This window comes from Notamacropus eugenii, chromosome 5, assembly GCF_028372415.1.
Source record: "Notamacropus eugenii isolate mMacEug1 chromosome 5, mMacEug1.pri_v2, whole genome shotgun sequence".
Classification (NCBI taxonomy): Eukaryota; Metazoa; Chordata; class Mammalia; order Diprotodontia; family Macropodidae; genus Notamacropus; species Notamacropus eugenii.
In genome coordinates, this window is record NC_092876.1 from 404,889,293 (window position 1) to 404,902,417 (window position 13,125).

General features: G+C 36.0%; 1 protein-coding gene across 7 annotated transcripts in view; it reads left to right on the top strand.

The window, feature by feature from the left end:
• Positions 1-12,379, top strand: part of UBE3A (ubiquitin protein ligase E3A) — a 113,646-nt gene extending 101,267 nt beyond the window's left edge. For 6 of the 7 annotated variants that reach the window (XM_072614585.1, XM_072614589.1, XM_072614588.1 and 3 more), the window contains 6 exons: positions 57-262; positions 675-839; positions 3,194-3,349; positions 3,460-3,533; positions 8,153-8,296; positions 9,083-12,379. In XM_072614585.1, the coding sequence (XP_072470686.1) occupies positions 57-262; positions 675-839; positions 3,194-3,349; positions 3,460-3,533; positions 8,153-8,296; positions 9,083-9,203 (866 nt within the window). In that variant the 3' untranslated portion in view covers positions 9,204-12,379. Of the gene's footprint in view, positions 1-56; positions 263-674; positions 840-3,193; positions 3,350-3,459; positions 3,534-4,125; positions 4,258-8,152; positions 8,297-9,082 lie in introns of those variants that run through there. The other variant, XM_072614590.1, reaches the window with a different exon arrangement.
• The last annotated feature ends 746 nt before the right edge of the window (positions 12,380-13,125 follow it).

Genomic DNA, 13,125 nt, shown 5'->3' on the forward strand with positions numbered 1-13,125 from the left:
TTTTTTTAATCATAAATCTTAAAATAAATAATATTTTTAAAAATTATTTCTTATAGGTATGTTCACATATGATGAATCTACAAAACTGTTTTGGTTTAATCCATCCTCTTTTGAAACTGAGGGTCAGTTTACCCTGATTGGCATAGTACTGGGTCTGGCTATTTACAATAACTGTATACTGGATGTACATTTTCCCATGGTTGTCTACAGGAAACTAATGGGGAAAAAGGGAACTTTCCGTGATCTGGCAGACTCTCACCCAGTAAGTGTTTGGTTTCTTGGTTTTTTGGGTTTATTTTTTTTTTTTACTCTGTCCCTTACACTTAATATAAGTGTAAGAATCCAATTAACAATAAAAATATTTATGTTTAACATTTCCAAACTGTTGGTATTAACTACAGTGGTAGCACTACTAATGTAAAAATTGTTTTAACTTTATTGAAGCTCTTTCAATAGCTGAAAGATCTCAGAAGTGATGCTGTCACATAGTGGCAGCAAGAGCAAGTGTGGATTGCTGTCCTTTCCTTTCTTTCAAACATGGGGTATTTTACTGAGATCTGCTTATTATGATGTGGTATACCCATTTTCAACTATTTCTGTTAACTATTTGTTATGATTTAAAATTCACCAACAGGCTCATTTTGTCGGTGTTTTTTTCCTTCTTAAATTTTTAGGTTCTTCATCAGAGTTTAAAAGATTTGCTGGAGTATGAGGGAAGTGTGGAAGATGATATGATGATCACTTTCCAAATATCTCAGACAGATCTCTTTGGTAATCCAATGATGTATGATCTAAAGGAGAATGGTGACAAGATTCCCATTACAAATGAGAACAGGAAGGTAATTGATCCCTTGAGTTCTTCACTACTCTTCAGTTCTGTGCATTGCAGAATGTCCGTCATGTATTATGGGTATTTTAAGATCAGTATCTCAACATTACATCTAAAAGCTAAGTGATCAAGTAACCACTTTCATTTAAGTCTTAAAGTTCACATTTTCTGATCTTTTGAGTAACGCAGGGCAATTTATAATACCGTCTTTCAAAGAACTGTGGGTTTTATAATAAGCACATAGTCTGTTTCTTCATGAACAGTGAGCTACTGTTAGTATGTTTACAGAAACACCAGAGTTTTACACATCTTTATGTGTCATAAACATGTAAGTGAATACAGTGAGATATTTATTAGTTCAAGTGGTGAAGGTTTGATGGTATTGTACTTAGCAACACAGCTAAACTTTTCATAGAAACTTAGGACAGGACAGCTGCCAGTAGTTTATACTTAACTTTTCAGGTGCTTCAGGTAGAGGTTAAGGTGAAGATAAAATGATCGAGAGATTTGAGAGACTGATGATCACCAAAGGGATTTATAAGGTTATAAATGAAGGAGGCTGTGCTTGGAAGACAAACTTCGAAGACATTACAATTTTACCCAGGACTTAGGTCATGTTTTCTTTTTTTTTGTTTTGAAAGGAAAAACCGTGTGGATTAAGATATTTTTGTCATACATTTGCAAACTCAGGCAGTGCTGCCTTACATGATTGTCAAGATTTTTGTAGGGCTTTTTTGTTTTTTTTCACACAGCTGACTTAATTTATAGGAGTTTTTAATCCACCAGTCAACAAATGTTAAATTCCTACTATGTGTGGGCCACTGTGCCACACTCTGGAGATGTAAATAAAAGGAATCAAAGAACACCTTCTCCCAAGGAGTAATAAGAGAGATGGAAAGTCTGATTACTAATATATGCCATCTAATTAAAGATGAGGTATTTTGGGAAGGAATGCATTAGAGTTGGAGAGATGAGGAAAGGTTTCTGGTAGCTGGTGGTGCTTGGCCTATGAGGCAGAATTGAAGGAGGGAGTTATTTTAGCAATAGGTGTGCACAGTGAAAAGACTTAAAGATGGAGAATCTTGTGAAAGGAACAGAGAAAAGGTCAGTTTGTATGAATTACAGGTACAGGAAGGCAGAATAGTGCACAGTGAGGCCAAAGACAGTTAGAGAAGAGGCTAAACTGAAGTTTATATTTTATCCTGAAGGTGATAAGGAGTCACTAGAATTTATTCAGTAACAGGAGTGACATTGTAAGGGGAGTGTGTATGTGTGTGTAGGATGGACTGGCATGGTGAGACTTAAGACAGGAATGGAGACTATTAGAGGCTGTTGTCATAATCCCAGGGAGAATGAGTAGAGAGAAAGAGTCTGATAGAAGAGGTGTTGTGAAACTTTGTTTGCAGTATATTCACACAAGCAAAATGATACCTGTGTATTTTGTCTTAGTGCATATCTCTTTATAGAGTAATTATGTTTATGTAAAGTTTTCTGTAAATCGGATTTCCATTGAAAGAAAGGTGTTCCCTTGGGGTAAAAAAAGACAAAAACAGAAAAAAAAAAATCACAGTTCAGCAACATAGAAAATAAATTTGTGACAAAATACCAACATCCAAATAAGTCTTGTAATATAGAACCTTTAAAGTTAATTTTATGTTTTAGTACCATGTCCTATGGACCTATAGAAGAAATAATTACAAGGAGACAGTATGGTACAGTGGAAAGAGGCACTGGCTCTGGAATCAGAAGACATGGGTTCAGATCCTATCTCTGGTCTTTACTATCTGTATGACCTTGGGCAAATCACTTAACTTCCCTGTGCCTCAGTTTCTTTAAGTATAAAGTTTAAGGGTTGGACTAGATATCCTAAGAGGTCCCCTCTAGATACATACAATCCTCTAAACATGAGAGGACTAAAAAAAAAAAATCACCTAGCTTTCCAAGTACTTTACAGGAAAATAACATGTAACTTTCTGCTTGCTTAGTCTCCATGAAAATCATTTTGTGGAAGCCACTACCTTTTTAAAGAAAATACTCTTATTTGAAGAAAAGGTAGGGAGAGACCTACATAAGAGACAGTGACTGAACATGCTGACAGACAACACAAAGCTGAGGAGACTTCAACATTTTGTAAACCAAGACTTCAAATATTTTAGATTGAGTTAGCTTCCAGATTCATAAATTGTTTTAATTTCTGTATATTGAATTTCTGTAGATAATGAGGTGTATATCTATGAACATTGTATTGAGTTTTTAAAATATTCTTGAAACTGACTTTCTTTGGGAAAAAATATACTACCCAAATGTTTTTGCCTTTTGTTTTCACTGCGACAATAAATTCCTTTGATTAATGTTTTTCTTCAGGAATTTGTCAGTCTCTATGCTGACTATATTCTCAATAAATCAGTAGAAAAGCAGTTCAAGGCCTTTCGGAGAGGTTTTCATATGGTGACCAATGAGTCTCCCTTGAAGTACTTATTCAGACCAGAGGAAATTGAACTGCTTATCTGTGGAAGCCGGGTAAGAAAGCAGGCACATATTTTTTTTAAAAAAGTAAAGCTCATTTATTCACTGATTCATTCCAAAGAAGCTAGTCCAGAAGATGTTAAAAGATATTCTTTTGTTTTCAGAATCTAGACTTCCAAGCATTAGAAGAAACCACAGAGTATGATGGTGGCTATACCAGGGACTCTCTTATTATTAGGTAAGATACTGTCTAGAATGGCACCATTTTGGCCACTCCATGGGGGCTGGAGGGTATTTCATGTTTTAGGTCCCTTTATGTATTCTTTAACAGTAAATGACCTCGTCTCTAAAATTAGTCATGGGAATTTACTTTATACAAGTCAGGGCTTTGATTTATTGCATAAATAAAGATAAATAAATCAAGCACACCATTTGCAGGCCAGCTGTTTTAGTATCTGTTTAGAGTAGACGTTGTCTGATATTTTTAGTGACGCTGCTACCCAAGGGGGGAGAAAACTTTGACGTTAGCTCTGTTCTTCTTTTCCATGTTGAAAACATAGCAAAACTTGACTGAGGGCCATGGTAATCCATGACCTCCAGCTTGGCTGATTGCTAGGACCATGATCTCAGGCCATTTCTGTATCTCTCCTGCTTAGTAGCATTTGAAATGGTAGGTATACAATACAAATTTCAGGAAATGCAGTGAGACAGATCACTAGTTCCTTATGTCTGCTAAATTAGCGTTGTTAGCATGAATATGAAGCCATGATTAGATGTCCTAAAGTTATCAACAGTTTTCAGTGTGATCCCCATTCCTGCTTACTCTCTAGGAAAATTTTCCAATCAGCGTCTCTGCTTTTTCACCCACCACGGGAATCTCAAGGACAAAGTAGCTTCTTAACAGAAAGGATTTGGGAACTTAAAGAGTCTTCATGTTTCCAAGAGACTCCATAAGTTTGGAGGTAGTGGGTTATTTTTGTTTTGTTCCACATTAACAGAAGAGTCTGCTTTCTTATAAGTAAATGAGTTAATGTTGTGTTCACTACTTAGCTTAGATTTTGCTTTTATTCAAGTAGCCAAGCTTCTCATAGTCTGCTGTTTAAGTACTTCCTCTAGGATAGAAATCATATATTTGAGATTTCATTCATTCAACAGAAATCACTCTTCGGGCCCTACTTCCACCAGATGCTGCCAAACAGGGATCTCACTATCTATTAGTTGCTTTTTTTAAGTAAGAGTATAAGACAGAATAAGGGGGTAAGGATGATTCTGAGGGTTTCCATTTGCCCATTAGGAGCTCTTCAAACAACAGGAGCTGGGTGAGAAACAGATTTGGGGCTCGGATGTGGGACCCTTTACTGCCATCATAACTAGCATTCAGTGTGACCTCCGGTTTAGAGAGGCTGTGTGGTTCAACCTCCTTATTTTAAACTAAGGAAACTAAGATGGAGAGAGGTGAAGTGACTGCCGTAGGTGACACAGACAGTGAAGAGCAGTTGGGATCCAAACCCATGTCTTGTAACTCTAAATCAGTGCTCTTTCTGTTACACCATCCTGCCCGTCATTTGGTATTTATGTAGTATGAATTGTCACACGTACCCCAGAGCCAAGAGGTTTTTCTCCCTTGAGAAGTCAGATCACTCAGACACTGCCACTGCTTCCTTCCACTCACACAGATAACAAAAAGTTACTTTGGTTTGTTGTGTTTTCTTTGTCACTTGGCCTTCTATCACAGGGATTGACTTACATTGTCATTCGCATGGTAGCTTCCAAATATAACTATAACACACATTTCACAAGTCTGAAACATGTGAAGTTTTCTCCTCAGCCCAATACCACCATCATACAGGGGATTCTGCTGTATTGATAATTTTCATACGTTTGTCTTGAGGACATTTTATGCACACAACTTTTTCAAGAGTATTTTTACAGTGTGCTGTGTTTGCATCTTGTGTTGATACATTAGTACTAAGATTTGTGATATCATTGATGTGCATCATTGACAGTGATATCGGTTGCAGCCTATCTGCTCTGTCTTTCTGTGCAGGTCTTTCCCATCTTCCCCCTTAAATTCTCCATGGAAGGTGTGGGGCCTTCTGTGTCTCCTGGTATTGTGTAGAATATACAGGCAGTCCATCAGTCGTCCTTCAGTCTCATCTTGTGATCACCATCCCCCCCACCCTTCCAATCTGAGTCAGACTCCCTGAGAAAGCTCTCTGTCCTCACTGCCTTCACTTCCTCTCCTCTCACTCCTCAGCCTTCTGCAGTCAGACTTCTGATTTCATCCCTCAGCTCAAACTGACCTCTCTGAATTTACCAAGAGCCTCCTAATTCCAAATCTGATGGTGTTCGCTCTCTCTTCTCTCCCCATTCTGCGTCTTTCATTTGGCCCTGCTGACCTCCCTCTCTTCTTTGATAGTCACTCCTTTCTGAGTTTTCCTGACATTGCTCTATGCTGGTTTGCATGCAGCCTGTCTGACTAATGAATCTCCTTCACTAGCTCCTCACATCTCTGACCCTCAGTATGGTTGTGCTCCAAGATTCTGTCCTCCCTTTTCCCTTCTCTCTGCTCTCTCTTTTCTTTCCTCCTCCTTCCTCTTTCCTTTCCCTCCCTCCCATCTCTCTGTCTCCCCCTCTCACTCCCTGTCCCTTCACCCCACTTCACCTTATATCTTCCTCTGTGTTTAGCTTTCATCTCTATGGAAACAATTTACAGATCTGTTTTATACAGTCCCAATGTCTCTTCTTAGCTTGAGTCTCACATCAAGAGTTGCCTATTAGATATTTTAAAAGAGGGAGTCTTAGAGACTTCTCAAGCACAGGATGTACAAAACTGACTTCATCTTCTCCCCCACCCACACTTTCAAACTTCCCCCTTTCTCTTGAAGGCACTATTATCCTTCAGTCTCATAAGCTTGGCATTATCTTCAAATTCATATTCTCCCTTGCCCAGTATATCGAGTCATTTTCCAAATCTTGCTGTTTTTACCTCCACAGCTTCTCTTGCATATTTCTCTCTCTATTCACATACCTATGTTCAAGCCATTATATTGTCTCTCACCTGCATTATTACTGCAGCTTCCTTATTGTTCTCCCTACTTTAAGTTTCAACACTATAGTCCACCTTACACTCTGCTGCCCAAGTGATTTTCTTTAAGTACAGATCTTTTCCACATTACTCCTACAGGATAAAATAGAAACTCCTATTTTTTTTTAAAGCTCCTTACCATCTGTCCCTTCTTCCCTCCCCTCTCCCTATTCCATGATCACAACCTATCTGGACTTGTTTCTCTTGCTTTCACATGACCATGTGTCTCCATCTCTCCATGTATTTGTACTAGCCATCCTCTGTGCCTAGAATAAACTTGCTCAAGCGTGAGATTCCTTGAAAAATATAACAGATACGACCTCACCCCAAGAATATTGATGTTAACAAGATAGACATTGTTTCAGAGACAAAGTTTGGGTTTTTCTAAGCACAAAAGGAATCTAGTGTTATTTTCCTGTTCAATTCTTGATCCAATTCATTTTCCATGTGCAATTTCTGGTCAGGTTATTACATGTTACACTATTCAGGTTTTGCTGATGGAGTATCCCTCTGTGGATCATTCATTTAAGTCTATAGCATAGTCTGAACAGTAGGCTTTCTTTATCCATCTTGTTTTGTTTCCTTTTGCATATCTAAGCTGAATTCATTAGAGTGATTATCAGTCTCATTTGCAAAGTTGTTCATTATTCTGGGGCACGTTGTCAGTCACGTAGAGGAATATCTATAGGGCTTCACCTATTAATCATGCCTCATTTTATCTGGACTCTGTATTGAGCGTATTTAGTGGTGGTGGCTAGATCCTTTAGGCAAGTATATATTTTCCTGTGTTTGTGTCTCTCATCATACACATAATCAGATAGAGGTTATAGAACAGAATTATCTGTTACATCTTTCAAGAAATCTCATGATTTTACATAGACTTTGTGAGACAATTTGTTATATAAAGACCTTTAAGGTGGTGTAGCTGCGATACCAATGCTTCTAAAACGTGTAGTCAATAAACAAAGCATTTCTTGCCTTATCTATATTTTCTTTCAGTATGTGCTACTTTAAGATTTACTTTGTGGAAGTCTTCCTCTTCCTTTCCTATTTCTCTTTTGGAGGTATTCTCAATGTATGTGAATGTTGTCATAAAAATTTTATAGAAATTGTTATGGTTTGGATAGTTTTAAATATTTTTTATTTGGTAACAGGGTGGTCTGAAGTTTTGCCCATTCTTCCCTATTCAGAATTGATTCATCAGTGCCTTCAAAATCGTCATCCTCAGCTTGGGTTTTGCTGTGTCTGGTTGGTGTAGTCCAACAGATAATTGCGTTTTTGTTTTCTTTAATATGGTTTCAGCTTCCTCTTTCAGTCCTCGTGATTGTGGAGGTCAAATAGAAATATGGTACACACACTGTCCTTATTAAAGGAAGAGCTTGTTACAGAAACGTTGACCGGTCATTTCAGTCGTTCATCTGTGTGTCATCCTCCTTGCTGCCTCATCCTTAAATACCCTCAGGATGGTTTTGTGAACCCTAGAAAGCATCTTATAAATTTACTGTTATGTGATGATTGTTGTATGAGGCAATGCTGCTTATAATATTTTACTGTCTTCTGTGAGATTTTATGTAGGAGTTTGTTCTAAAGTAGCGGCTCATGACTGCCACATCTCTTGGCAGGTAAATCATGCTTGATATTGTGTTTTTTATGCAATAGACTGTTTTTAACAGAAAATTAATTTACTACTAAGCTCATAAATGTAATCCTGTAGCAAATGACACAATTTTAAAATAGAACTTACCAGTGTATTTTTCTCCCCTACTTAGAGAGTTCTGGGAAATCGTCCATTCGTTTACAGATGAGCAGAAAAGACTCTTCTTGCAGTTTACAACAGGTACAGACAGAGCACCTGTGGGAGGACTGGGGAAATTAAAGATGATTATAGCCAAAAATGGCCCAGACACCGAAAGGTAATTATGGAATTCATGAACATATAGTACCTCTTATCATGTTCCCCAGATGTACCTTATTCAAGTATAAACATAATACTCCGAACAGTTTTACAGTGATATTCAAGGATTTGTTTGAACCAGTTATGATTTTGGTTCAGTTTAAGTATTTTTCAAAAAACATTTTGAAGTTGCAATCTGTACTGGTTTATAAGAAGTGTATAGCTTCATTATTATTGCTATTATTACTCATTTAAAATTTGGTTCACCTTTCAGCTCAATAAAACATTAACTTTCTGGCTCAGCAAATTATTGTGGTTTTCACTTTCCAAAAAAATATTCACAGCTTGATTCTGTTCAAGTCACTGGTTAGGTAATAACTCTTTTAGAAAAGAGTTAAATACAGGCATAGGAGTTTGGCCATTTGCCATTACTTCTTGAGTTTCCAATAGGGAAATGGAATTACTGTACTCCCACTTGTGTCTTATTTGCCCTAAGGAGCATTTCTTTCCAGATATAGATTAGTATGTTTAATTAAAATTGATTTTAAAATATGTAGCAATGAGTAATTTACAGGTAGTTGAACAGAAAAAACTCTTTAGACCTTGAATATTTTTAGGCCAGGGCATCTCATTTTTTATAATTTTAAATTATAAAGAGCAAGAGATTCATGGTTATACTTTGATGTAGTGTGATTTATTAATGGTTAACCAACTTAATGGAATATGCATTTTTCACAGGTCACAGCGTGTGTGTACTATATTTTTCCATGACTTAATGCTTTTTCATTTTTTCCTTCTCACTTAGGTTGCCTACATCTCACACTTGCTTTAATGTCCTTTTGCTTCCGGAATACTCCAGCAAAGAAAAACTTAAAGAAAGATTGTTGAAGGCCATCACATATGCCAAAGGATTTGGCATGCTGTAAAAAAAATAATAAATATAACAAAAGGGATAAAAATTGGTGGTGATGATGTCCCTGTACAAAAAAGGCCATGAGATAGTGAGCTCCAGTAGTCACATGACCCGTATTTGTGCCTCCCTTCTTTAATGGGGACATTAGGGCTGGAACAGCAGATTTCAGCTGCTTGTATGAACAAATTCTTTATTTTTTTCTTTTCATGTGAAAGTGTTACATATTCTTTCACTTGTATGTACAGAGAGGTTTTCCTGAATATTTATTTTAAGGGTTAAATCACTTTTGCTTGTGTTTATTACTGCTTGAAGTTGAGCCTTTTTGAGTATTTAAAAAAAATACCAACAAAACTGTACTTTCCCAAGGAAAATATTGCCATCATTTGTAGCCCATGTAACCTTCAAGTATGTGCTATTTTTTTGTCCCTGTATCTACTCAAATCAGGAACTGTACTTTTTTGAACAGTTTGCTTTTAAAACTTGAAGTCCTGGAAACAGTGTGATGCAATTACTGCTGTTCTGGCCCCCAAAGAGTTTTCTGTGCAAAATCTTGAGAATCAATAAAGATGGAAGGGAGAACTTGGAATGTTTTAACTGCAGCCCTGAGAACTTTACTTTAGTCACAGCACAACAAATTAAAAAACAAAACAAAACTCATGCCACTGTATGTTGTCTTCACGTGTCTTGCAATATACTGTTTCAGTAACCAATCCTGTTTGTTAGTACACGAAAGGGTATAGATTTTAGTTGTGTTGTTTTGTTTTTAACATTTACTGGGGAAAGTGCATATTCAGCCAAATGGTAGTGAGCCAAGTGTATTGCAAGAAAGATAGGAAATTTGGTATGTTAGAGACAAAAGCATGTGGAAGTGCACTTAAAATTAAGTTTTATTAATTGCCTATTACATTGATTTTAAAATTGACAATCCAAAGTCTTCCCTACATGATGTCAACATCCTATTTAATGAACTGTTACTCCTTTATCAAGGCACATGATCAGTGTTGCAACATAATCAAAAAAGATGGCTACTGTTCCTTGTTTTATTTTATCTGACAATAAGCAAACCTGGAAATGAATGAAACTATTGATCTTAAGGCCTGTTTTTATTGTGTGTCCCCATCTATTCAATATTATTTTAAAAAGTAAATGCTAAAATTACTTTATGTATTACAGAAAATAAACAATAGGTTTTCACTTTAAATGACAATTCAGAAGTAGTTTTCCCCTGTCCTAGTCTTCTGTGTCTGTAATGCTAATTTCTCCTGTTGCAATATACAATAAAGGGATTGTGTATTTTTTAACTAAGGGGACATAATTGGTAGATCTCTTTACTACAAGCTGTAGCTGTTGTGCAGAGCTGAGCTTGTGCCTTGACAACTTCAACAGGTCAAACCAGCTTGATGATTTGTGTGAGATTGGCAGGAAAAGGACAAGTCTGGAAATCATTGGAGGGGGGAAAAGATGTCTTTCAGGATTATTTTAATAAATTCTTTCTAGTAATAGAAACAGAACTGTTATGTAACTATAATGCCGAATAAAACAGGACCTTTTTCACCATGACCTAGTGGAAAAATAAGACAGTGATTTCCTTACTTGATAAGTTAAATTGGGTGTAATTTGGACTCACTTGTTTTAGAACATTGTTAAAGTGCATACTGCATGACAGCGAACACTCGAGATTATACATTTTTCTAAAGGACTTACTATCCATTCTGGCTTTGGTTTAGTTTTTTTTTTTCCCCCTATACAGTAAAAGTGAGAGCAAAGGAAACCCCATGTGCCAAAGGGCATTTTGTAACAAATGGGTGAAGCAACTTGAAGCTGTTCAGTTATTCTCTTAAATTCCGTTATTACTCCTCCTGAAATCCTGCCATTATAATGATATGTTTTTCAGACAAGTTTTTGATTTATGAGTCTAGCAGATTTAAAACACTGGGTGTACTATTTTAAAACATTAGGAATTTAAAAGAAAGTCTACATTAAGGAAGGCTTTGAAAAAGAAAAATGACTATGCCAATCATTCTCTTCAGGAATTTATTTTCATGTGTGCTTCAGCTTCTTTCCACATGCCTGTGATTTTCCACTGCTAATTCATACTAAAAGATAGACAGGGCAGGTAAGAATGGAATAAAATTCAAAACAATTATTTGCTGTCTGTGTAATAGCTCTTGGTTTTGTGTCTCAAGGGCTTGGATGAAACAAGTGATTTAATTGGGACTATATTTCTCTGAATTTTAGCCTGTATTTCTCAGACATATTAAAAAAAATGACTGGCAGTGTTTAAAAACTGAACTTCTTATTTTTAAATTTAGTTTTCCTCAAAAGTAGTTTTTGTATCTCAATCTGAAAAACTAGGTTGTGGCATCAGTGATGCATAGAAAGAGAATATTTTCATTAAAAATTCACTTCCTAGAACTGACCCATTTTTCCTAATGTCACCCTAATAGAAGGCATTGGCTTTTTAAATGGGATGAGAATAACAAAAAAGTCCAGGTCCAATTTTAGCATATTTATTTTCCAAAGTTTACAACTGTATAAAGTTACCAGGTAATCCACTTTTTAAAAAAAAAGTTTCCGTATAGAATTTAGGATTTCTCATTTTGAGGAGATATTGCTTATTATTTTTGCCCTGTTGGTAGTAACAACATTGCCTTTTGCTTAAAATACTAATTTTTGATTAGTTGTCAATGTTTTATGATTGTATGCCATTTTTTAAAATGGCACGGTATTATACAGTCAGCTTAGGAAAGAAGGCTTTTGTTTCAATGTACCTCTCAATTTTTATTTTATTTTCTCTGGAAAGGTTGATTCTTGCAGGACTATATTCAGGCCTTTTAAACTTTAGTAGTAATTTCTGGAATTTCATTAATTAGCTGCCTTTCCTTGGGCAATTCATTTAACTTTTCTTTGCTTCAGTTCCCTGATGTGTAAATTGAGAAGTTGGACAAACATTTTAGAGGTTCTCTTCACTTCAGCATTTCTGTGGGGTTTTTTGGGGGGTGGTTTGAGGGATTTAGAACTGGTACAGGAGCTGCTAACTGCAACAGAGGATGCAAGATGCATGACTTGTCTATCTATGAGAATGGGTTTTAAATATATCCAGATACTATGCCATAATGACATTTTTATCACCCTTGAGTAAAAATAACTGGAATTAACTTTAAATAAAAAGGTTTTGTTTTATTTTTATTATTCTATTTGCTCAATAGTATAATTTGTCTTATGGTCATGTTAACTCCAAAGAAGGTGAGAATACAAATACCAGTAAGGGCCTTCCATATAGACTGTAGCCACTTAACATGCAACAATATGCTTTTTTTCCCCTTACAACCTGCTTGGAAATTTGTATGTTAATGGGATAATTTTTCACTTCCCCTTTTATAACTGACAAGTATACATTATATTCTTCCCTTCTAAGTGAAACACTGCGGTACTGAAACACCCAGAAAGGTTTATGGTATATTGAACTGCATTTTAATCATCTTTGTATACTGCAAATTTTTTTTTTCACCAAGACTCTACTAATATTTAATAAATTCAATCATCTAAGGCTGGAGGTGTTGAGTGCAAAGACAGACAGCATTTCTTTGCATTCATTTCTTTTGATTGAGGATTTTTTTTTTTGTCTGGAAGTTGATACTTGGTCAACCAAAAGAGGAAAAGACCAGAATAAAATGACAGATTATACATTATATTTTTAACTGTCAATTGGTCATATGCTTTATGTCCTTGGTAAGACAAGATCAGAGATACTTTAAAGAATCATCAGATTCAGAATTAGCTTTGTCATAAAAATCATCCCATAAGGAATTCGCTGAAAGAGAATTTTAGGGCTAGAAAAAAGTAATCAGTTAACATAAAGTGTCCAGTATCCCAATTAAATATAGCCTACAGAAGGAGCTGTTAATGCATAAAACATAGTCTATTAATGCATA